Genomic DNA, 25,088 nt, shown 5'->3' on the forward strand with positions numbered 1-25,088 from the left:
CAACTTTCAAAGAAACGAGGGAAAAAAAGAGCGCGAGCAACGGAGGGAAGCCGCTCCCCCGCCCCATGCCTCCTGCACCCCCATCGCTGCGCTGGGGACGAACGCCAGCCGCCCCGGGGTCCGGCCGCAGGACAGGGACCAGCGGGGCGCGCGCGCGCCGGGGCCAAGGCGGGGTCCTCGGGCCGCCCAACCGAGCCAAGCGGGGAGGGGGCGCTGGGCTGTTGCTAGACGTTATTTGGGGGGGCTAGAGATTGGATTTTTTTTAGACACCCCCCCACCTCCAACCCGCCCTGAGCTGGCCGGGAAGTTGGAGAAACGAGCCAGGGGGGTGGGGTGGGGGGAGGGAAAGAATGAAGAAGTGACGTGTGCAGAGGCCCGGCGCCAGAGCGCGCCTTTCCCCTTAAAGATGTACGACAGGGGTGCACGGCCGCAGACGGGGTCCCACGGCACGCTCTCCCCCTGCTCCCCCGGAGCCATTCGAAGGCTGCAGCCCCCGGACAGAGAGGTTTGGCTGCAACTGCCACCCCACCTTGGCCAGAAGGGTCCCAGCGAGCCGGGGAGCCACCAGGAATCTGCTCTTCCTCTGCCAACACCCACGGGAGACTGGGGATGGGGGCTTCGGCCCCCTAGAGGTCTCCCCGGCACCCTAGAACCTCAGGTTGACCGGATAAACCCTTGCACCCTTTTCCCTGCATGTCCAGTGATTCCTCCTGACCCCAGCAGTGTGCCCATTTCACAAATTTGGAAACTGAGGCAGACGCAATGGCTTGGAGCCAGGCGACCTCAAAGCTCTTAAGCTCTGCTGTTCTCCCTCTGGAATACCTGGGTATGGCCTTGCCCCCGCCTCAGCCTGAGCCCCTGGGGCTCCCGGGTGGCCCTGGTCTCAACTCTGTGCCGCTTCACTCCCCGAATCCTCCACCAGGAGGTGAGGGCTGCCGCATCCCTCCCTCCCGCCTCCCAGACTGGGCAGCGTGGCCTGTGCTTCCTCTCACGGTGTGCTCCACAGTACAGGGGACTAACACTGCTCCCCGGGCCCCAAGGGCCTGGTGTGCAAAGGACAGTGACACTAGGCAGAGCCTTGACCTTCTGTCAAACGTGCATGGAGACATTCTTAGAAAGCCTGGCCATTCTGATGTTTCTCTGAGTGTCCTGAGGCCAAATGATACCCTCTCGCCCACTTGGGGCGGCTGCCCTGTGCTCAGGGGGCACGGAAGGTGCCAGGGACCCTGTCATTCTCCCATGTTAAGGGGAGGGAACTGAGGCCCAGAGACTGTGGAAGCCACTGGCCCAGGGCCCCAAGACTGAACTAGGAGGGAGCACATGTTCTCAGGCCTTGCGGCTTCCCCCTTCCCAGCCGCCCAAGGGTGATGTTATTCAAACAGTGCTTAGCGCACAGAGACACTTTACAAATGTTTTCTTAAAACCCCACTGTGCACTGGTAGGGGGCTTTTAAAACCCCAAGAGGCGTGGAGTGAGGCAGTGTCTAGGAATCCAAGTGCCAATATACCATAAAGCAATATTTTATTATTTAAAGAATGCCATGGACACGTAGAGGACAGACTTCCCAGTTCACAGACACTGAAAAGTTCAAGTTGACTTCGCCAGCATTCTCCCAGGTGACGCCCCGCCCGGGCTGCCTACCCATCCCTGCCCTCCCTGCAACCTTCCAGTGGCAGCGTCTGATCCCTTGGAAGGTAAAGTTTGCAGCGGGCGGAAAGCCCCCTCAGAACCTGTTTCCACACCTGCAAAATGGTAACAACAGAAGGCTGGGGAGATCGGGCCCTTGAGATACTGTGTGTGAAGACTGTTAATATTGTTGTGGGTTGGGTAGAACGTTCTGCAAGTTCACAGAGAGAAGCGAACTGGTACATATGTAAGGAATTCCAGTTCCGGAGGCGCGGGTGGGTGGGTGTGGGGGGAAGCCCCTGCGGTGCACACAGTAGGCCCAGCAACACCAGCTGAGGTGCTTCTCCAGCAGCGGCTAAGCTCCCTGTGCCTCAGCTTCCCCCTCTGTGAAAAGGGGTAGCAATGGTTCCTACGTCCTGGGGACCAGAATGTGCCTTGCACCTAGTGGTTCCCTAAAAAAGCAATAGGCAGATGTGAGCCTGTGGGTATAAGGGCCCAGAAGCAGGCACTTGACTTAGCTCCTGGCACCCTGGAGCATAATTTAGTTCATTTGTTAAAAAATAAAAATGCACTCTCCCTATAATTCACTCTCGGGCTTGTGTGTAACTCACATACAGATGCACAAGGTGTTGACTGCCCCCCTATAGGGCTAATGTCAACAATTTGAACCACATGTGGGGAGCTAGCTTGGCAGGACCCGCACGGGGCAGGCAGGCTGTAAACCAGGGCTTCCCCACCTGCCTGGCTCCACACTGTGAGAAGCGGCCTGGGTGCTGCGGCACGCTGAGCAGTACCCCCAGATCTTACCTACTCAATTCCGGGAGCACCCCCAGTGTGACGTTGCCCAGGGTCCCGGGGGTGGGGGCAGGACCTCCCCCCACTTGAGAAACACCCCCCCACATCCACCCTGTAGCCTCAGGATCTCATTGAGATACTTTTTAAAAGAATATACATGTATCCTTTACAGGAATATGCATTTGTTACATGAGCAATTGCTCAGACAAAGCGGGATGAAAACAGTGTGGGGGTGAGCAGCAAAGCTCCCTTTTTACCAAGTGCTTCTGTACCCTCTTTAGATGTTCATGAATGGCTTGTGTAATTAAAAAGCAAACTTTCAACAGCGAGTGGAACTCACAGCTCAGGCAGGACCCGTCAGAGCGTGCACTGTGACCCCAAGCTACCACACCCAGACGGGAGGATGCGGCCCTGCCAGGCCTGTGAATGCCCAGCTGGTGGGGGTCCTGTGCGTTTTCACTTTACAGGTGAGAAACTGAGGTTCTAGGCAGCGATGAAAAGGTCCTGGGTCTTGAGAAGTAAGGGTGGAACACGACACCAGGGCTGGTGCAGACACACACACGCAGCACCAGCACACAGATCACCATGAACACAGGCCCCCACCCCCCGGACTTCCCCACACCCCGCCTCAAATTTCTCCTCAGCGAGGAGCACGCACGCTCACCCAGCACACACGTGACACCCACACCAACTCATGCAGACTCACACACAAGTGCACACACAACCATGAGCACAGTCACACACTCACACACACCCCACATGGCACACCCCTGCTCTTCCCCCACAGCTTCCCCATCCACCCCCCGGAGCTGGGTTTCTTGCTCCCCAGTCCCTGCAGAAAGGCAGCTGGGACATGGAGGTGGGGGAGGGCAGGATGGGGTGGTCCCCCCAACCCCCTATAAGTGCAAGTACCAGCCTGTGAGTGTGTCTGTGTGCGGTTGCGTGTGTACCTCTGTGGGTGCCATGACGGTGTGTGCTCGTGAATGTTGCACACAAATGTGTCCCACTGTGCGCCAGGTGACAGGTGGGACAGGGCCAGCGCTGTGCAGGACCGGCTGGGTGTGTCTAAGCACACAGATGGGGGTGCTGTGTCTGCGGCTGGCAGTGGGCATGGGAGGGGCCCGAGGGGGTAGGTTGCCAGGGTCTATGTGACCCTAAGGGTTGTGCGGATGTATCCCTGTTTTGTGGGGCCCCTTTTCCAACCCTTCCCAAACCACCCCCCAAAATGGATTGCAGGTTTAAAGAAAAAAGAGACTGGGGCCTAGCCTTGGGGCTTTTATATTTAGAAAATTATATAAAGCGCCCTGGCTGCGGGTGGGGTGCGGCGGGGATTCCCCTGGAGGGGAGAAAACAACACTTTGTACCGCCCGGTCTGGCCCATCCTGGGAGGGCGCTGGGAGGGAGGCCTCGGGGCGGCTCCCAGTGCAGGGGTGAGGGAGTCTCCTTGGCCACCCCCCGGCCGCGACTGAGACCGGGGCTTCTGCAACCAGCCATCCCTCGGGACCTCCTCCCCGGCAGAGTCGGGGGTACTCCCGCCGCCCCGCCCCCCTCCGGGGCAGGGCCTCGCGCACGCGCAGCCCCTGGCCGGAGACGTCCCCGCCACCGAGTGATCGCGTCCCGGCGCCACCTCGCGCCCGAACCTCAAGCCCGGACTACCTGGGGCTGCGCAGATGGGGGACCTCTAGGCAGGGGGAAGTGGGGAAGGAGACGGGGTGGGGGTGAGATGAAAGGAGAGAGCTTCGGCAAGGGAGAGGAAACACCCGCCCCCCACCCAGTAGCCCCAGTACAGGAAAAAGGGAACTGGGAGGGCGGGAGAGAGAGTGTAGACTCACCCCCAGGAACAGTCACTCAGCCCCAGCCACACGCACACAGCGACATCCCACTGTCCCCTGGGACGCGGCCACACGACACAGTTCCTCACGCACCGGCAACCCCCTAACCGCCACACATGCACGTGGGGTCCCCCCACAGTCACCCGGGGACATCAGGGCTCCCGGGGACACGCAGCCCCGCCACACGGGGACGCGCGGCACGGGAGACCGAGACATATACGCCGTCCCAGGCCGCACGGTGCTCTCACACACACCAAACACAACACACGCAGCCACGTGGATGCGCGGACACACACAGATGCATGGAGCAGGGGACCCCCCGCCCTGAGACACACGCACCCACGGGCCAGGCCGGGACCACATAGCGGCACCGACCGGGACGCATCCCCTGAGTCCCGCGCTGACCCGTTAGGGAGCACAGGAGCCCCCTGACGCACCCCCTCCAGTGCGGATGCACCGACCCCCGCAGACCAGACACCGGAGCCCTCACGTGCAGCCACGGACGCTAGCGGGCCTGGGGCGCGCCCGGCGGCAACCTGGTCACCCTCGCGGCCGGGGACCGGCGCGCGCCGCGGCGGGGTCTGGGTCAGCCGGGGGCGGGGCTCAGCGGCGCGAGGGCAGGAGGGGTTGCGGCCCCCGCACGGCGCCCAGCGCGGCCGCCCGCCCGGCTCCAAGTTCAAGGCGCCCGGCGGCCGCCGCTGCGCGCTCTCCGCCCCTCCGCAGCGGCCATTTTCCGCTAGCTGGCGCGCCGCGCTCGGCCCGGGCCAGGGCGCCACGGGGGCTGCCGCGACCCCCGCCCGTCACGGCCCCTCCGGGCGCCCCCTCCCCAGCCCCGGCTTCTCCGAGGGCTGCGCTCTTGAGGGTCGTGCGCCCCGGGCCGCGCCCTCCGGCCTCCCGCCAGGCCAGGGAGGGGGCGGGGGCCTGGCCTGGGGGGGGGGGACCCTCGCTCAGGAGCCCCGCCCTCCCCGTCAACTCCGAGGCGCCCGCCAGGGGCCCCCCACCTGGGGTCCCCCGCTGCGCCCCGCGCGCCAGCTCCGCCCCCGGCCGGATGGGGGGGGTGGCGACGGCGGGCGGGGGTCCCGCGGCGGCGGGCAGGGGGGCGCCCCGCAACGAGCCCCTCCCCCAGGCGCCCCCCACCTCCCGTCCTCCTAGACCTTGCAACTTTCGCCCGGAGCCCACGCACCACCCCAAAACTCCCCGGGCGAAAACGAAAGTGGGGGCGGCGACGTACCATGGCGCTGCTGCGAGGAGGCGAGGCCGGCGCCGGAGCGAGCGCGCTCGGTCCCCGGCGAGGGGGGGCCGGAGGCGGCGGGAGGAGGCGGCGAGGGAGGGCGCGCGGGGGAGGGCGCGAGCGCGCGAGGGAGGGGGCGCGTCGCGCCCGCCCCCCCAGCTCGCAGGACCCTCCCCTCGGCCCGCCCTCCCCCGGCCCTGCGCGCCGCCAGTGCCTCAGGCGGCTCGGCGTCCCGGCCCCGGCGGCGGCTCCATCCCCAGCCCGGCCCGCGCAGGGGAGGCCGGGCGAACGGCCGCGGCGGCGGGTCTCGGGGCCCAGGTTGGGCTGGCCTCGGAGGGAGCGGATCTACCTTCGCCGCGGCGCGCGCGCGCCCACACGCACACACACACACACGCACACACACACACACACGCGCACACACACACACACACACACACACGCGCGCACGCACGCAGACGGCCAGCGACACTGGCGGCCCGGGCCTCCTCCACTCCGACACGGACGCAAGGCACAGCGGCGAGCGGACCCGCACCCTCGCGCCCCCTGTGCCACAGACACACACAGGCTGAGGGGGTCACCCAGACGCGCTGGGAGCCCCGCTCACGTTCGGCGGGGTGTCTCCGACAGAAACACCTCCGGCAGGAGGCCGCGAACACAGACTCACACTCACAGCTTGCGGGTGTCACCCAGACACACGGCGACCCACACGCTCACAGCCTGCGGGGTGTCCCTCAGACAACCGCAGCCTTCCCGCTGTCGCATACGCAGCCTGCAGGGTGTGCCTAGACACTCACACAGATTGACAATCATAGACACTCCAGAGCCCGGGCTGACCCACACAGCGACCCCCAGGGCCCCTCCCCCAGGCCACCGTGCCAGCCACAGTGGCCCGTGCGTGCAGGTGTCCCGGATACAAGCACAAGCACGCAAGCGGGGAGACCGGACAGATGGGAGCACAGACAGAGACTCGGACACCGAGGGCGACAGACCTGGGGGGCGGGGATCCCCTGAGGGTCGCGCAGGGGCTCCAGACGGGGCAGGGGCGGGGAGCGCGCGCGGCGGCTCCATAGGTGGGGTGAGCGGGCGCCCCCTCCCCAGGTCGGGATTGATGGCCCGGCCTCCGCAGCTGGGGAGGGGCCGGGCCGACAAGGGTCAGCGCCCCCGCCCTTGCCACTCGGGCCGCAGAGGGCTGGGACGCGGTGCCGCAGCCCCCCCACCCCAAGAGCTCTCCCGCAGTGCCCCTCCTCCGGCCGCCGCAGAGTAGGCACCGCCCCCTTCCCCCCGCCCAGGCTCTGCGTCGGGCGCAGCTGCGGGACGAGGGGAGGGGGGCTCCCCAGGCCTGATGAGGTGGAGGAGATTCTGTTATCATCTTCCTCAGCGGGTTTCCTTCTGCCTGCGACCCCAGTGCCCCGCACTGGGGTTCCAGTGCCCCTTTGGGGCAGTGGTTGACGCCAGGGTTTAGTGTGGGGGCAGGCAGCACCCCAGAAGGAGAACCAGGCCCTGGACGGCCTTTCTGGGGCCATGGCTGACTCTGGAAGCTGATTCTGTGGTTCTGGGTGCGATGCTGGGCGCACTGGGGACTGAGGAATCTCGGGCAAATGGTGAGGACACCAGCCGCTCCCAATAGTAGGTGTTCAGTAAGTACAGGCTGTGTGTAGCCGATCTCAGCGCTCAGTCTGGGGCACTGCGGTAAGCATACTTCATCTGCACATGCTCTCAATTGTTGAGAAGATAAAAGTGAGGCCCAGAAAGGGAGTTCCTCTACCCCTGGTCGACCAGCATGTCAGACCCTAATCCTGATGCCTTCCGCATGGTTCTCCCCTGCTGAGAGGGGGAAAGTTCTGGAGGTGGGCTTCTCTCAAACCTGAAGCTAAAGGAAGTGGGATGGGAATTCCCGCTCTGGCTCTGGCAGTGGAAGGGTTAAGCGGATAAAGACCCCCATCCTCTCTCTCTGCCGAGCTGCCGGGTCTAATCTGCCTCTGTTAATCCTCAACTGGAATCCTCCATCCCTCCCCTGTCTTGGGAATTAGGTACCTGGGAGGAGAGAAAGCGAGGGGAGGGGCGGAGGGGTTGATAGCAGCCAGACCCGGATGGAGATGCATAAGGCGGTCAGTGGGGCCCAGAAGCAGCCCCCCACCCATCACTTTCCCCACAAGGCCACCCATGGGTGTTAAGTGCTTTACATGAGCCTACCTAGTTACCCTCCCAGTAGCCCTATGAGGGGGGGGTGCTAGTACCTCTACCCCCATTTCACGGATGAGGAAACTGAGGCTCAGAGAGATTTAGAGTCTTGCTCAAGATTATCTAGCTGGTAGGTAATGATGGTTCTCTGATGGAATCTCCTAATTTTAGTTTCTTGTGTAATCTGAATAGGCTGAGAACCTCCCAAATCATCATTCCTGGTTCCTTTTTGCCTCACAGTTCTCCCCCGCATCTTTGGCTTTCCTCTCACACTCTAGTATAAGCAGCAATAAGAAACCAGGCTACACCTCTTACACTTGCCTGGAAATTTTCCTTCCCTAAACAGTCAGCTTCATCACTTATAAGTTCTGCTTTCTGTACAACTGTAGGACACAACTCAGCTGAACATCTACCACTATATAACAAGGATCCCCTTCCCTGCAGTTCTTCCAACACAGAACATTCTTAAGAGACAGACTGATTAGCAAACCTATAAAAAATGTGCAGCCTCAAAGAGGCCAAATAAAGGATAACAAATAAGAACATACCACGCCTGGCACTCATTAAAGTATGTAAAGATTTTCAAATTGATAAAACCCAATGCTGGTGAAGATGTGGTGAAACAGGCATTTCATAAATTGCTTGGAGGTAAATGTGTGTACAAATTGGGAAAACAGTTTGGCACGCATGGCAGAGGCCTAAGACAAGTTCAGACTTTATGGTCCAACTTCTGGGAATCTATCTTGAACTTGGGAGAACATACGCATGCCCCCAAGGATAATTATGCTTGCCATATACATGTGAAAATTGCTATGAATCAGTGTTTTTCAGACTTTTTTCATTACCCCCTTGTGCTTCCCTAGACATTTCCCTCTAATTACTCTTCCTGAAATTTTAATACCACAGATACACTGTATGTTTGTTTACATGCTGAATGTATATCTGCTTTGTCTATTAGAAAGGTAAGGTTTATTCACCCCCCCATAATAAATTTTTGCCCCATTTAGAATGCATGCTATAAATAATGGGATAGCCTTCTGACAGACTATGATAACAGCCTTTTAAAAAGAATAAAGTCCCAATAAGAAAAAGACAATTACACCAAAGAAAAATGTGCAAAGAGCATGAACATATTGTGAAACAGGAAACATGGTGGGCCAGCAAAGTGCATGAAGAGATGTTTAACTTCTTTAGGGATTGAGGGACAGGATGACAAAGCCACACCAGGGCCCCCTTGTATACCTATGTCATCATCCCAAATTTAAAATATCCAACAATACCAAATTTCAGAGAGGCTGTGGGTACACAGGCTCTTCCACACTGCAACCACTTTGGAAAACAGACCGACATTAATCACAACACAACATTCATGTGCCGCATGACATAGCCTTTCCTCTCCCAGATACATACCCACAAGAAATTCTTGCTTGTTGCTGCAGGAAACATGCCCCTGAATGTTCATCAATCCAACGAGGAAGAAGGCAAAAACCCAAAACAACCCAAATAAATGCCCATCATGGAGAGAATGGAGAAGTGCATCATGGGAAATTCACCCCACAGCATATTATTCAGCCACGACAAACAATGTTTATGGACTTAGCAACATAACATTTAATGGAACAGGAAGCTCCAAAATATTGCACACAGCATGATCCCTCTTTAGGAAATTACAGTAACTTCGATGAAACACCATTTGTTGGGGAAATACCTATTAGAGATACATTATTTGGAGGCAAGGAAAGGGTACATTCCAGAGTCAGAAGTGCAGTTAATTTTGTGGTGAGGAGCCCAGGGAGCAGGCTGGGGAGAATTGGGGTGTCAGTTGCTCATGAAGTTCTGTTTATCTTGGTGGTGTTGAGTGTGTGGGTGTTTAGTCTATTACCAAGCTTTTAAATTTACTAATAAACAGAACAATGATGAGAGTAAATCATGAGTCAGATTGGGATTAAAATCCTTTTAGCATCTAAAGCCCAAATAAGTAGCTAACTCACTAACTCAAAAGAAGAATGTGCTGAGCGGAAACTGTCAACTACATGTTGGGGGTGGGGAGAGTCCATCTATTCTGTCCATGGTTGTGTCCCTGACACTGAGACCAGTGCCTGGTATGCAGTAGGTGCTCAGTTAATATTTGTTGAATGAATGAAAATCTCAGAGGGACCAAAGGCCTGTAAAATCCCACTTAAAATAAAAAAGAAGGATCATATATATAGCTGTATATAATGTATTAAATACATGAATATTTACATATAAACACACAAAATGTATTATATAAAATGTATATGTATTAAATATTTGCTGTGTATTCTATATATTATATGTACACATGTACAGTGGCTTATATATGATATGTATCAAATATGCATTATGCATTACATTATATACCCATATATAACTTATTTTATGTAATGTGTATTTGTATATCATGTGAATATATTAAATGTTAAATATATTGCATATGTAAACACACATATTTAAAAAGAATCACACACACACACATCAGCATTCCTCAACCTCAGCACTGATGCAAACGAACCTCCAAGATGCTTTGTTATGGAAGCAAAAACAAAAAACCCAAATCACTTAGTGATAAAGTCATGCTTCTATCATTTATGTAAGAGGAACATAAATGAAGCCACACAGCATCATAGTGACAGATGCCTCCACCTGTGGGGTGCGGGTATGCCTAGCCCCATTTTGCAGATATGGAAGCTGAGGCCCAGAGGGTTACTAACTACCCAAAGCTACTGACTACTCAGCTCCGCCTTTGTAGCCCAAAAGCAGTCAACAGTAGGTAAATGACCAGGTGAGGCCATGTGTCCAGAACGCTGTTTTCTGCCTGTTTTTTTTTCACGCGGCAGAATCATTTTGAGGTTCACCCACGTTGCCGCATGTGCCACAGTTCACGCCTCTTTGTGGCTGGCTAGCACTCCACCATCTGGCCCTGTTACAACGGGTTTGTCCATTCACCCACTGATGGACATCCGAGTTGTTTCCAGTCCTGGACTGTTACAAAGGAAGCTGCCATCAGCGTCCGCACACAAGCCTTGCTGTGAGCATTTGCTTTCATTCCTCTTGGGTCAATTTCTGGGAGTGGCGGATTGCCTGCTAAGCGCATTTACGTAAAAGTCTCTTTGCATGACCATAGGCTTTCATTTCTCTTGAGTGAAGACCTAGGAGTAAAAGGCTAGATCCCACAGTGGTAGGTGTGTGTTTAACTTTGAGGAGCCTGCCAAACTGTTTTCCAAAGCGGTTGCACCGTTTGACACACCCGCCACAAGGGATCTGGCAGCCTTGCCTGAACAGAGGGGCAGACTCACCGTTTCAGACCCAGCGAGTGATGGGGAGGGTGCCAGTCAGATGGCAGGGGGGTGGGGGGTGGGGGCAGGTCCAATGAGGATTCCGCAGAACCTGGCTGGCCCCGCCACCCCAGGCCCGATGGTTGCCTCCCTGTTTCTGCCAAGTTTCCTGGCAACACTCAGATTCCAGGGCCTGTCCTCTGGATGGTGTAGTTGGGTCTCCAGCATCAAATCCCATGACTCTGGGCCAGTCACCTCAACTCTCTGAGCTTCACTTTGCCCATTTGTAAAATGTGGGGATCACAGTAGCTGTAGCAAAAATTAAATAGTTTAATATTTGTAAAGTGCCTAGAGCAAGACCTGGCAGGAGGTCAATGATGGAGAAGTGTTCATCACAGAGAAACAGACCCACCTTGAGAAGGAGGCTGTTCACAGCAGCTCGGCCTTAGCAACTGGGAACAACCTAAGTGCCCAACAGTAGGGGATTCTGGAAGAAAGTTCAAGGATTGTGGAGAAACGCAGGCCTCCAAGAACTGTCAGTGCTGTGGGAGAGATGTTTCTCCTTAAAGGAGAAAATAACAGCATGCGATTTTTGTAGGAACCAGTTGCTCACAACAGGCACATCTGTGCCCAGCTTGCTTTGTGCCCAGCACTGCCCAGAGCAACCTGGGACATGAAAAATGTTTTCTGTAAGTAGCCAGGGAGTAAATATATTCAGCTTTGCCAACCAGATGGTCTCTGATGCTCCTACTCAGCTCTGCCCTTGGCTCTCCAGGACTGAAAGACACCCGGGATGGCGTGAGGACAAATGGGCCCATAATACTTCATCTACAAACACTGAAATGTGAATTTCATGTAATTGTCGCATGTCACAAAATATTAGTATCCTGACTTCTTCCAACCATTTAAAAGTGTAAAAACATTTCTTAGCTCACATGCAGGAGGAACAAATCCTGCCCCTGCTGTGACTCATTGCCACAGCTCCACATGGAAGGTGGTGTCGTCGTTCCCACTGTCCAGATGAGGAAGCTGAGGCACAGAGAGGTTGAGGGAGTGGCCCAAGGTCACACAGCTAGTACACAGTAAGCCTGGGATTTGAAGCAGGGCACCTTGGCTCACAAGGCCTATCTTCCTAAGCCCCAGATGGTCCTACCTTCTAGCTGCTAGCTGTGAGAAAGAGCAGGGGGACACAGGGCCAAGAGGAAAGCAGTCACATCACTGGGGATGGCCAATTATTTTTTCTGCTATACTTTGCCTCCTTCTCCATGAAGCGTCATTATAAGTGGGTGTCCACAGAAGCCACTGTCCCCTCCTCTACAGAACTTTCTCAGCCTTTAGCCATGCTCTCTGCAAAACGTCTTCATTCCCTCATGAATCCTCCAGAGCCCTGGGAGTTTAGCGCTGGCAGGTGTTATTATGCCCATTTTATAGGTGAGGAAATTGAGGCCCACGGGTGGCCCTGAAGCCCTCATAAACAGCTTACATTGTGTAGGCAGCCATTTCCAGCTATTATCCCATCTGGTGCATGAACAGTCCCTGAGGCAGGCAGTGGAATCCTTACTAGCTGTTTGACCCAAGACCGCTAGGTGGTGAGAACAGGTCTGCGGGAGTCATGCCCCCCAAGGTGGGCTCCAGGACCAGGCCGCCACACGGGCTTTCCCTGCACACCCGCTGCAGGAGTCCCCTGAGCAGGGAGCCAATGAGCAGCTTACAGGGGTCCAGTGGGTCCCTCCAGGCCTGCTGCTCTGGCCTGTGTGGGGTTGTCTCCCGTAGCCGGGCCAACCTGCGCATCTCTCCTTGCCCAAGAACCCTGTCTGGGGTTCGGGTTGGATCCGGCACCAGCTAGTTTCCCAGGCCCTAAATGAAGGTGAGGAAGTGGGCGCCTATGGGAGGGCAGGTGGCAACATTTAAGGGAAGGGACACCAAAAACCCAGCCATCAAGACAGCTCATCTTTTCATGCAGTCTTCTTAAGAATCAAAACAAATGCAGGAAATCCACAACAATTTAAGTATCACACCCAAATAAAGACAGGATCTGTATACTGACTTTTTTTCTCTCTTTTTTTGGCCTCATGCTCTGACCTGTCTCCTCTCGGCCCTGTAGGTCCAGGAGGACAGAAGACCAGGCCCAGGAAGATACCAGGCTGGGCAGGAAGGGCGTTCCAGGCAGAAGGAACAGCCCGAGCGAAGGCGAGTTGCGTGGGAGGGGGCTGCAGCACCCAGAGCGGCCCCGAAGGCTGTCCTTTGAGGAGGCTGCCCCCTCTTCTGCAAAATGCAGGGATGGGGGGACAAGACGAGAACAGCCTCCCCTCTTCCGGCACCCGCAGCCCCCGAGCGCCAGGCCAGTGGTGCGCTTTTCAGGGTGAGCTCAGCCTCGGCTTGGGTGCCTTCTTCCTGTCAACTGCTCTCTCTCCTCTTTGATTCTGTTGGAAAAGAAAAAAACAAAAAAACAAAAACGTCTTCTCCCGTCACCCCTCCACGGCTGCCGGGAGGAATTTCACATGGCAGCGGGCCCAGGTCTCCACCCTTCCGTGCTGTCCTGTGCCAAGCGCCACGTGGCCAAACCAGGGGACCCTCCGAGGATGGCATGCCTCATCCTGGGCACAGAGGCAGGGAGGAGCACCCTGCCTCGGCTTCCCCTCCAGAAAGGCAGCAGGGCTGTTCCAGGGACCCCTGGTCCCCTCTGGGGCTCAGCTCTGCACCCCTTCTCTTTTTCCCAGAGCTCATCTGTTCAGCACCGGGGTTTCCCTGGCAGAGAGCTCTGGGAGCAGGGGGCAGGAGCCCTAAGCGGAGTAGGAGAGGGCTGGCCCGGCTCGTCTGAGCTGGGTAGGGGTTTGAGACCCCTCCACACATCCGCACACCCCCATGGACCCGGGCCAGAGCGCTTCTGAGGACTGAGGGCCGGCCAAGTGCTCAGCAAGGCCCGCTGGGCAGCCGAAGCCCTCCTACGGACAGGCGCCCCGCTGCCCATTTCTTCCCCTCCTCTAGTTCAAGAGGCAAAGCGTGTGGACCTACACATTGCCAGGCTGTCGGCGTGGCGAGGTGGCTGGAGGCTGCTGAGGTGGCTGCCCTCCCGCCAGCACACAGGGACCTATCCAGGCCCTGGAGGGGCTGGGGTCCCCTGCCTGGTCCTCCTCACGACACCTGCTCAGCCGTCTCTCAGCCCAGTGAACCCCGGGGGTTCCTCATGGCTGGGGGTGGGGTAGGGGAGGGTTCAGGAAGGAGACAAGACACTGAGCTGCAACTTGGCGGGGGTCAAGGTAATGATGGCTTTCATTAATTCACTTCATTAATTCATTCATCCATATTTACTGAACACTTGCTGTGTGCCAGGAGGTGTTCTGGGCACTGAGGATGGAGCCGTGAACAAAAGGAGTCCAAACTCCTGCCCTCATGGTGCTGATGATCTAGCTGGGGACAGAGGTGGCAACAAGGTGCAGAAGTAGGGTGTACAGGGAGCTGGTGGTGTGACTCATCACTGAGAAAAATACAGCTGGGAGGGAAGTGGGGGGTCAGGAAGTGGGAGGAGCAGTTTTAAGAATCTAAGACCTGAAAGAGGTGAAGGAGGAGCTCTGTGGGTACCTGGGGGGGTGTTCCAGAGGACACAGCCCGTGCAAAGGTCCTGGGGCAGAGCCAGACCTGGCAGGTGGGAGGAACAGCCAGGAGGCCCTTGGGGCTGGAGTAGGGGGAGCAAGGAGAGAGGGAGGAGGGGAGGGGAGAGGGGCCGTAGGGAGGCTCTGTACCCGGGGAGGTGGGAGCCTGGAGGGCTGTGGGGAGTGGGGCGCCTGACTCTGGTGCTCACAGGCGCCCTCTGGTGGCTACTGTGAGGACGGACTGTGGGGGTGACGGAGGGAGCCTGGGACCAGGGAGGGGCGCACTGGGAGGGGCCAGGGGCTTGAAGATGGGGCCTGACCAGTGGGCTGCGCACCTGCTCTGGGCCAGACGCCTCGCGGGAAGTGTCTTTACCTTCACATCAGCCCTCCATGTCGGTTGTTCCCCCCCCCCCCCCCCCCCCCCCCCGCCTTTTGGTGGACGTGGAGATGACGGCGCAAAGAAGGAGGACCTTGGCCCAGCCCCAGTCTTTGGTGGCCCGCCCATCACACCTCCCCACTGTCTAAAGCCCTCCACGGCTCCCGGCTGCCCTCAGGATGACAAAGGAGGACGACGCACCAGGCCTGGTCCTGTCCCAGGGCCTTTGCGCGGGCTCTGCCCTCTGCCAGGATCGCTTTCCCTCCACCGGGGCTTTTTCTCCACATCTGCCTTGTTCATCTTCACATCCCCAATAAATGCTTGATGAGTGGGTTACTGGACTTTTAAGTAAGACTCTGATAAGGTGATAATAGCTCTGGGGCATGTATCGGAGTGGGGTGCTCCCAAAACACCCTCCTCTTAAAAGGCAGCAGACTCTTTGTAAGGGCCTAGAGTGCAGGATTTGAGAAACCCGAGGATCCACCCCAACGCTTTCCTTGGACCAATGGGCTTCTCTTGCGGGCGTGGCCTGACTCGGGCCTCCACATTGGCCAGGACGTACCCAGCACCTCCGGAGGGGCTGGCCAGGCACGCGCAGTCTCCACACGGGCGCCGCTGCCCCAGCCGTCCTCCCCTTGCTTGAGATTCCGCCGCTTGTCCCGCAGCCCAATCCTGGGCTGCTTTCTCTTTCCTGGCATGCCCTCGGGGCCGAGGCGGCGGCACTGCCCAGGCATGCCAGGGTGCCGCCCTCAGATGTTGCAACTGGTATGCCCTGGGCTCCTTCTGCCAGTTCCTGGAACCCTGGCGCGGCCGGGGGGTTGACTGCCCACCCTCCCCGGGGGGCCGAGAGTCACGTGCAGCGCGGAGGCCCGGGGCTGCGGCAAGCGCCGGCTGCAGCTCCCTGTGCCGTGTGGCCCCTCTCTGAGCCTTAATCCCCACTTCCCAAGGGTTGCAGTGGGTGCTAATGAGGCCTCTGTGCGGTGCCTCTCAGGAGGGTGGTTCTGCCCGCAGGGGACACTGGGTGGTTTCTGGGGACATCTGTAAGTGGTCCTCGAGTGGGTGGGGGCCAGAGATGCTGCTCACCTCCCCCAGTGCCCAGGATGACCCGCCCCGTGTCCCCAGTGCTGAGGTGGAGAAACCTGCAGTAGGGTCTAGCCGTTTTAGAAGCTGGAAAACGTTGTGGGCCAGAAAAGGGCTATCTGATCACTATTATTCACTCAACAAGCACTTACTGGCCCGCTGCTGTGGTCCAGGCCCTGATAAGGCGCTTATCCTCATGACAGCTTTGGGAGGTAGGGACAATGAAAGCACAGCAGACTTACTGTGCACCTACTGTGTGCCAGGCTGGCTCCTGACAGCCATTTCCTAGGTGTGCAAAGTGAGTCACCTGCCCAGGGTCACTCACTGAGCCTGACTCCAAGTCAGTGCCCTGGTCCTGCCCGGGACTCTGTTCTCTGCCCAGCAACCACTGCCCTGGGTTCCACGAGAGCACACAGTGGGTGCTCCTGCGGCCCAGACACCATTGCTTGCCTGGGACAGAGAACCACCTGTCACCCACCCAGGGACCTGCTTCCAAAGCCACAGCCGGTTTCTATGCTCACTCGTCAGCCTGGGTTCTGGGGTTGCCGCTTTGGGTGGCATCCCAGCATGCGGTGTAGACAAACTCACCCATATCATAATAGGGATATAAATAGCCAACATTGACGGGAGCCTGCTGGGCACCAGAGCTTGAATGAAATCCTTTGCCCACTCTGCTGTTTGGTCCTCAAAGCTGCCCTGGGAGTTGGCGGGGGTGGTGTGTGTGTGTGTGTGTGTGTGTGTGTGTGGTCCTACTGCACCCATTTTACAGATGGGAAAACTGAGGTCCAGAGCAGTCCACATCTGTTCTGGGTGCCATAGCCTCGTGCTCACGTTGCCAGCTCACACGACTTGCGGCACCTTGCAGGCACCACGGGATGGTGGTGCTGGGGGGCACCCGATCCCATGCTCAGAGGCTGCTGCCCACGTTTCTGCAGAGTTGGGGACCCTGGCCCCCCAGAAGGCGGAATGCATTGCTACTGACATGCTCAGGGCTCCTCCCTGCTGGGAGGGGAAGCAAAGCAGCAAGAGAGACCCAGGCTAGAAACCTGGTGGCCCTTCCCTGTGGGGCAGGAAATGCGTGCAATTCTTCTCCTCCTCTGGCCACATTTGCCCTGGACAGCGGCACAGAGTGAAGAGCAGGTGATGAGGGCACTTCAGAGGAAGACGGGAGGCTGTGGCTCAGAGAGACAAGGCCTCCCACGCGTGGGCGGTGGGACTCCTGGCCGGCCGGAGAGCCGGTGCCCTGAATTCTTTGAAATCCTCCAGATGTGGCTTTGGAGTGGGCTGAGCTGCTTGGAATCCCGTTTCCGCTCCGTGTCTGCCCCGTGGCTTTGCGCAGAGAGGTGGGACAGGGCTTGGCACCCTTTGGGGGCAGGGAGAAGGCCAGAGTGTGGTGGCCGGAGTCAAGCCCAGACCTCCATGGAGGCGATTGGGAGGGCCTCCGCCCAACCCCTTGGCCGGCGGGCCTGGCATGGGGACCTGGGTGTAGGCCGGGCGCCGCCTGGAACCCCGGAGCCTGCCCACACACGCTGGGACGTCCCGGCCTCTGAGGGCTTGCTCAGATCTCTCCTGCACCTCCGAGACTGAGCTCCGGGGTCCAGGCCCACACAAGGTGGAGCTGCTGGAAGTCACGGGCGGGGGGACCCTGGTTGCACACCCCCCATGCCTGCCCAGCTCAGGCATTTCCCACTGTCATGTGGCAATTTGGACAAGTCGCTTGTTTTCTGAGCCTCAGTGTGAGGCATGATTTCCAGCCCCACAGAGCCCACCCAGGCCTCCCTCCCTGACCCCCAAGGTCCCAGCAATCAGGGTTTTGAAGATTCAAACCCCAGCTCAGCCACTCACAGACCCTGTGGCCTTGGGCAGGTGGCACCCTCGCTCCATGCCTCAGTTTCCCCATCTGTAAAAGAAGCGCAGTCACATAATGGTTGTGGCTGTTGTAATTGGCTGGCTGCCCCGCTGGCTGGAGGGGTGTCCCTGGAGGCAGCCTCTCATGTCCCCCACATTCCCTCCCGGGGAAGGGCTGGTGTCTCCCTGTCTGCCATCAACCCGGGCCCAGCTGCTCTGAAGTCCTGCCAGATTGGATGTTTGTGACTCCTCCACTAGCTGGGGCAACTTCTGCTCTCAATCTGAAAAGGGGACTCCTTGGCCTTTGCCCTTTGCCCTCTGGCCTCCAGCTGCAAGTAGAAGACAGCGAGCAAGCCATCTCCCAGCAGAGTGGTGGGAGCCGCTGGCAGCCCAGGGACACAGCCAGGTGGACATTCCTCTGGGGGTACCTTTCTGCGGGGGCGATGGGACCCCTTAGCTGCTGTGACCTGGGTGGGTGGCGGGGAGTGGGTGGCTGGGACCAAGGTGGGAGGGTAATGGCAGGAAGTCGGTTACAGAGGGAGAGTCGTTGGCACCGTGACTTCCGGCTGCTGCTGGGTTATGCAAAGGAGTGGCAGTGAGGGGAGGCGGGCACCCCAACATCGGCGCCCAGCCAGGTCCCGTCTGCCCAGGGAGAGAAAGGGAAGTTCCAAGCAGGACGGCCTCTGGGCCGGCGCTGCCTGGCAGGGATTTGGGATTGCGCCCAGCAGGCCTGGACCCCCTCATCCTGCTTCTCCATCTCCCCCAGTTCCCCTGGGGGGCTTTCCCGGAGGCTGAGGGCAGGGGAGGCTCATGGTGGCCTCCCCACTTCACAGATGCAAACGCTGAGTTAGCGAGGGCCGCAGGATCACTGCCCCAGGGCCCGCCCGCGCTGGGGTAACCCTGCGCCCAGGTGCCTCCAGTGTGTGGAGGGTGGGGGTGGGCATGACACCCCCAGGGGTTCACAGCCTGCGTTCACTGGGCGCTGATGTGCACCACACTCGCTCTTTGGCCTTCTCAACAGCCTGGAGGGCAGGACCCTAAGGGCCCCTGTTTTCTGGAGGTGGAGGCGTGAGGCGTCGCAAGTCTGAGCTGCGTAGAGCCGGATCCCGGCCCACCCGGCCCGCGCCTGGGGGGCAGGCGCCCCACCGGGGTCCTCGCGCAGGGGGAGGTTGGCCTGCAGACCCTGTCTTCGAAGGGGTGGCCCTCGCGCCCGCCCCGGGGTCCCGGTTAACAGGCGATTAAAGACGGACAGACGACGGAGACCTGAAGGAATTAAACAAACTGAGGGAGAGTTCGGTTTATATAACCTTCGGTACGGCGCGCCCTCTGGAGCCGGGATCAGGCCCCGGCGATCCACAGGCCGCCCGGGGTTGGGTGGCGGGCACCCCGCTCTTGTGCTGCGCGCCCCGGGGGCTTCCCTGGCCACTTCCCTCCGGAGGCCCGGCCCTCCTCGACCCCGGCGGGGGAAGCTCGGGGTGGAGGCGCAGCTGGGGGGGCGCCGGCTCTGCGGGGCGAGCCCGGGGATGGGGTGGGGGGCGGGTCCAGGAAGTGTGCCACCTGGCAGATCCCCTGCCAGGCCCTGCCCGCACTGCCGGCTTGCGACCCTCACAAACCCAAGACCCCCTTTGTCTTCTGGGAAGTGGGCTTGAGCGGTTATGCGTCTTTAGCGGGGTGCGCAGCCGGCGGTAAATAAGGCTTCGGAAGTTGGGAGGGGGGCTGTCCGCGTTGGACGGGGCTCAACGGCAGCGCCCACCACAGTACAATCTGTCGTTTCCATTTTTTCCCCGACGCTTGGCGTTCTTGGACACCATTAAGCTGCTTTTCCCGGCTGGCTGCGGCCTCCCCGGCCGGCCGGCTCCACGCGGCAGGCACCTTTAACTATTGGCTGCCGGAGCCCCGGCTGCGAGAACCGGCCAGGCCCCCAGGGGGCGCCCCGCGCAGGGGGCGGACCGCCTACCCACACCGGACAGCCCCTCGGGGACCAGCTCCGTGCGCACTCCGGGAACCGCCTCTGAGCCTCACCAAGCCAAGACGGGGCTGGTTCATCGCTCCCTCTTTCCGGAGGAGGGAACTGAGGCTCAGAAAGAGGGGCTCCGCTGCTCAAGGTCACCCTGCAAAAGAGCGACACTGCTGAGGTTTGAACCCGGGGCTCCTTGATGTCCAAGGCTGACTTCCTTCTCCAGGGCGCAGGCGTTTCTGGGGCCAAGGCCACGCAGCAGTGGCCGCGGCACCCTCGTCTCCAGCAGCCAGGCAGAGGACAGAGCCCGACGCCTCCCCCGGGAGGATGCACCGCAGCCTCTCTGCTGGCTGAGCTATTTTTCCGGTAACCATTATTCAGCTCTGGGATCTGGGAGAAAGGTCACCACCAGCAGCAGTAGCCGGGCTGGATGGAGGGGTGGCAGGGATTCCCGCTCACCCCAGCCCCTGGCCTGGCTACCTGCTGCCCCTCGCAGGTGTCTGGTGTCCTTGGAGGCAGGAGAAGCAGTGGAGGCCCCCTGACACCACATGTGCCTCAGACTGGCCCACAGGGTGGCCGGCCCACCCCTCAATCCAGTAGGTCCCATCTTGACCACCGGGCCCCAGCCTTCAGAACGACCCTCCCCGCCACAGTCATTGAATCCATCAGGCAGCTTGCTCTGGGCGTCCCGACCCTGCCGCTGGCACAGAACCAGGGAGAACTGAAATGGGAAGAGACAGGAGGAGCCTCTTTTGTGGGGTCTCCCCTGCAGACTTGTCAAGCAGGGCACCCTCCTTCCTGTTCTTGCAACCTTTAACCTTCTTCTCTCCTGTCCCATTCCTCTGTCTTGTCCGATGGTCAGGTGCCTGATGTCCACCACCATTCAAAACCTTTACCAGCTCCATGGGCCCTCTGTGTGCAGGCCACCGGCCAGGCAGTTGACCCTAAGTCATTTCTAACAGTCCAAGTTAGAACCCAGATGGGCAACAGGCTGCAAAGCACTGATGGGCAGCCTGTGGGCACTTGTTTTGCTGTGTGAGGAGGTGGATGCCATGGGTGCTGTTTTACAGATGGTGAAACTGAGAATGATACAAGCCAGAAGACAAAGAAGTGTGACACGAGGGACACTACGGGCAGAGTGAATAGAGAGATGACAAGACGGGAGAAGAAATGGCAGGGCTAATAGCCAGAATATACAAGGAGCTCCTGCCCAGGGCCGCTGTTTTGCATTTCACAGGGGGGAGTCATTCTCACTCTAGTCTGAGTCCCAACAAGTTCCAGTGAAAATGTTTCCTCTGCATGTGCACAATACGGCAGCTCTGCTCCTCAAAACCACTGCAAAAAAAGACAGCACCCCTAAAGCAAAGTGGACAACATGTATGAACTGGTGACTTTCAGAGGATGGATGCCTGAAGACCCCCACACTTGAGAAGCCATGCTCAGTTCCATGGCAATGCAAATAGCACAGTGTAGAGGTATCATTTACACCTATCAGAGAGACGGGCAAAAATTAAAAAGATGGATGATACCAAGGGTCATGAGGATGAAGACCTGGGAGCCCGTGAGTGTGTATGCCTGTGTGTGTTTGGACAGTGGCAGCCCCTTGGGGAAGCAGACTGTTGCTACTAGTTGACAGAGATAGGCACACACTGGGCAGAAATGCCACCTCTATCCACCAGAAGGCATGCGTAGGAGCAGCTTTGTTCAAAAGAACCCCAGATTGGAAACAGCCTAAATGCCCATCCACAGTAGAATGGAAGAAAACACCAAAGTATATGCATGCAGTGGAATATTATACAGCAAGGAGAAAGAATCATCTACATTCATAACAGGGTGTTAGAAGTTGAATTGTGTCCCCCCAAAATTCATAAATTGGAGTCCTAATGCTCGGGACCTCAGAAAGTGACTTTATTTGGAGATGGGGTCTTTACAGTAGGTGATCAAGCCCAAACTGAGGTTACTAGGTTGGGTCCTGACCCATTACACCTGGTGTCCATATAAAAAGGGGAAATTTGGACAGAGACGTACACACAGGGGGAGCATCCTGTGGACATCCAAGGTGGACATGCCAAGGAGGGACCTCTCCCTCACAGCTCTCACGAGACCAGCCCTGCCGACACCTTGATTTTGGACTTCTGCCTCCAGAAGCAAGAGGCGGTAAATGTCTGCTGTTTAAGCCCCGCTATGAACAAACAGCAGCCCCAGGAAACAAACACACGGGAGCTGGCCCTTGGATCAAATGCAGCCTGTGATGGTTGAGTCGTGTGTCCACCTGGCTGGGCCTGGTGCCTGGACAGAAGGTCCAACACTCGAGATGTCTTTTCTGCAGGTGTTTTGTAGGTTTGATTCACATTTATAATCAATTGACTTTAAGCGATGGGGATGGCCTGCCCCAATGTGGGTGGGCCTCGTGCAATCCGTTGAAGGACTTCAGAGCAGTACCGAGGTTTTGGTGAAGAAGGAATTCTGCCTCAGGACTGTAACATAGAAATCTTGCCCGAGCTTCCAGCCTGCCCTGCCTGGATTTCAGACCCGAGACTGCACCATTGACACTTACCTTAATTTCCAGTGTGCTGGCCTGTCCTACACAGTTTGGATTTGCCAGCCTCCACAGTGCATGAGACAATTCCTTAAAATGCCTTTATGTGCTTATATCTACATTTCTGTATCTACCTGTCTATGTCTATCCACACACAGATATATGTCTGTACACACACACACACACACACACACACACACACACACACACACACATCCTATTGGTTCTGTTTCTCTGCAGACTCCTGACCTCTGCACAGCCCATTATTGGCTTTTCTAAATCAGCACACAGCTACACACATGAAATATCATCTTTGGACGTGTATCACACAGCTTTGCAATCTACAACAAAATACATCTTTTAAGGATACAGACATAAAGGCGTACAGTGAATATCTGATATGTTAGCCTATGGGGGGGAGGTAATGGGAAAAAAGAAATACGTAGGTAAATGAAACAGCAACAACAAAAAAGGATGAACGAGAGAAAGCCATCAATAATGTGCCAACAGCAGATCAAAGCATGAAGGCGGGTCTCGTGGTCATGCTCTGCCCTCTAGCGGGACCCGTGAGCATCGGATCCTTTATCACTTGCTTTCTCTCAGAAAAGGTTGCCCATCAGAATGGCTAAACCTCTAGCTTACTAACGGCAGCAGCAGTCCAGTGCATAGATGTGCCACGGTTTTCTTTTTTTTAAATTGCAGTTACATATATGTAACCTAAAATTTACCATCGTAGCCATTTCTAAGTGCACACTTTAGTGGCACGAAGCACATTCACATTGTTGTACAACCATCTCCACCATCCATCTCCAGAACTTTCTGTACTCCCCAATTGAAGCTCTGTCCACGTGAAACACTCACTCCCCAGCCCCTCCCCCAGCCCCTGGCCCCACCACCCACTTTCTTTGTGTGTGGATGGGGCTCCTCCAGGGACCTCCTCGGAGTGGGGTCAGACGGGATCTGCCCTTCTGTGTCTGGCATATTTCACTGAGCACCGTGTCCTCAAGGTCCACCCATATTGTAGCAGGTGTCAGGGTGTCCTTCCTTTTCAGGGCTGAGTAATAGTCCAGTATGTGCACGGACCACACTGTGTGCATCCATTCATCTGTCAGTGGACGCTGGGCTTGTCTCCACCTTTTAGTTAGTGTTAGTAATGCTGCTATGACCGTGAATGTACAAATATTTCTTTAAGCCCCTGATTTTGATTGTTTAGGTGTATACATCTAGAAGTGGGATTGCTAGATCATGTGGTAATTCTATTTTTGTTTTTTTGAGGAACCACCTTACTTTTTTCCACAGACCACAGTTTCTTTAAATTAATCTCCTCTTGGGCTTATTTTGATTATTTCCAGTCCTTTGCTACCACAAATGAGACTGTGCCATGAATCTTTGCCAATGTGTAGGATATATTACAAGAAGTGGAATTGTGGTGTTAAAGGGTATTTGCATCTTAATTTTTGGGAGATGGCAAAATTTTAAGATTTGGTTACCAAATTGCCTCTAAAAGATGTAGATTCTCACAAACAGTACACAGAAGAGCTTGCTGCCTTATTGATATTTTGGGTTGGATCATTCTTTGCTGGAGGGGCATTCTGTGCCCTGTGGAAAGTTGACCAGCATCCTTGACCTCCTCCCACTAGAGGCCATTAGCCTTCTCCCTTGAGCAATGACAATAAGAAATGTCTCCAGACATCACTGAGTATTCCTTTGTGGTTGAAATCACTTCTGGTTGAGAAAGTGCTCTATGGCTAAACAACACCACATACAAGAAAACTTGTTCTAGCAACCTGAATTGTAGTTGTAATGTGAATGTCTTTTCCTATAAATAAGGTTAAGTATCTTTTCATAGATTTTATCCATTTCTATCTGTTTTAGGTCTTCTGGGATAGTCTGTTTCTGTCCTTTATATATTTTTTTCAGTTGGTCTTTTCTTATTGGTTTGCAGGCACTCTTTGCATATCTGTGGTCTGGTAAAAAGTCTATTGCAATTATGTTGCAAATATTTCTCTCATCCTTGTTGTGGGTTTCAGTTCTTTTTTCCAGATGCAGAATTTTAATTTTTATATAATGAAACTTATTAGTCTTTTTTATGGTCTCAGGGCCTTTGTGATGACTTAGAAAGACATCCCCAAACCCATTTCTATAAATAGTTTCTCCCATATTTTGTTCTAATATTTTTATGTTTCAATATTTTTATAACTAGCTCTTTGATTCCTTCCTAATGTATACTGGTGAAAGACACAGCATAAGGAAGCAACGTAAGTATTTCTCTGATGCCTAGAAAGTCCCATGCGCAGGAGTCCCTTGAAAGAGCTCCAAAGGCGAAGCCAGGGAAACTGAAGCAAAAATGAATAATGCAGCGTCAGACGATAAACTAAAGCACAACATTAACATGTCATGAGTCCATACCTATCATAATAAATTGTTTAATAAATAAATAAATGGAGGAGACTAGACCAATATTACTTGCAGAAGGATTTCACAAAATACATGTAAATATTCCTCCTTCCTGGAGGTGAGTCTAAATCTGCTAAACTGAATGACTCACCTCCAAAAACGAACAAGCAAAGGGTAAGGTAGTAACGGGGCATTGGGGGAACAGGGCGATGTTTACAGATAAACATCAGGCTGTGTGGTGTGCCCATCAGGGACCTCTTATGGAATATGCTGAGAAGGGCACCTCACCTGTGCACGCTCTTCTTCCAAACCCATAGCCCTGGTCTGATCATGAGAA

General features: G+C 56.4%; 1 protein-coding gene and 1 long non-coding RNA gene across 6 annotated transcripts in view; one reads left to right on the plus strand and one right to left on the minus strand.

Moving 5' to 3' along the window:
• Positions 1-7,022, minus strand: part of NFIC (nuclear factor I C) — a 63,015-nt gene extending 55,993 nt beyond the window's left edge. For 4 of the 5 annotated variants that reach the window (XM_036890883.2, XM_036890881.2, XM_036890878.2 and 1 more), the window contains exon 1: positions 6,474-7,022. In XM_036890883.2, the coding sequence (XP_036746778.2) occupies positions 6,474-7,007 (534 nt within the window). In that variant the 5' untranslated portion in view covers positions 7,008-7,022. Of the gene's footprint in view, positions 1-5,484; positions 5,829-6,473 lie in introns of those variants that run through there. The other variant, XM_036890889.2, reaches the window with a different exon arrangement.
• Positions 7,023-19,498: 12,476 nt separating this feature from the next.
• LOC118915251 (uncharacterized) lies at positions 19,499-24,197 on the plus strand. The gene is made up of 2 exons (XR_005026005.2): positions 19,499-20,181; positions 20,886-24,197. It is a non-coding gene; the product is annotated as an uncharacterized LOC118915251 (long non-coding RNA).
• The last annotated feature ends 891 nt before the right edge of the window (positions 24,198-25,088 follow it).

This window comes from Manis pentadactyla, chromosome 12 (genome assembly GCF_030020395.1).
Source record: "Manis pentadactyla isolate mManPen7 chromosome 12, mManPen7.hap1, whole genome shotgun sequence".
NCBI classification, from domain to species: Eukaryota; Metazoa; Chordata; class Mammalia; order Pholidota; family Manidae; genus Manis; species Manis pentadactyla.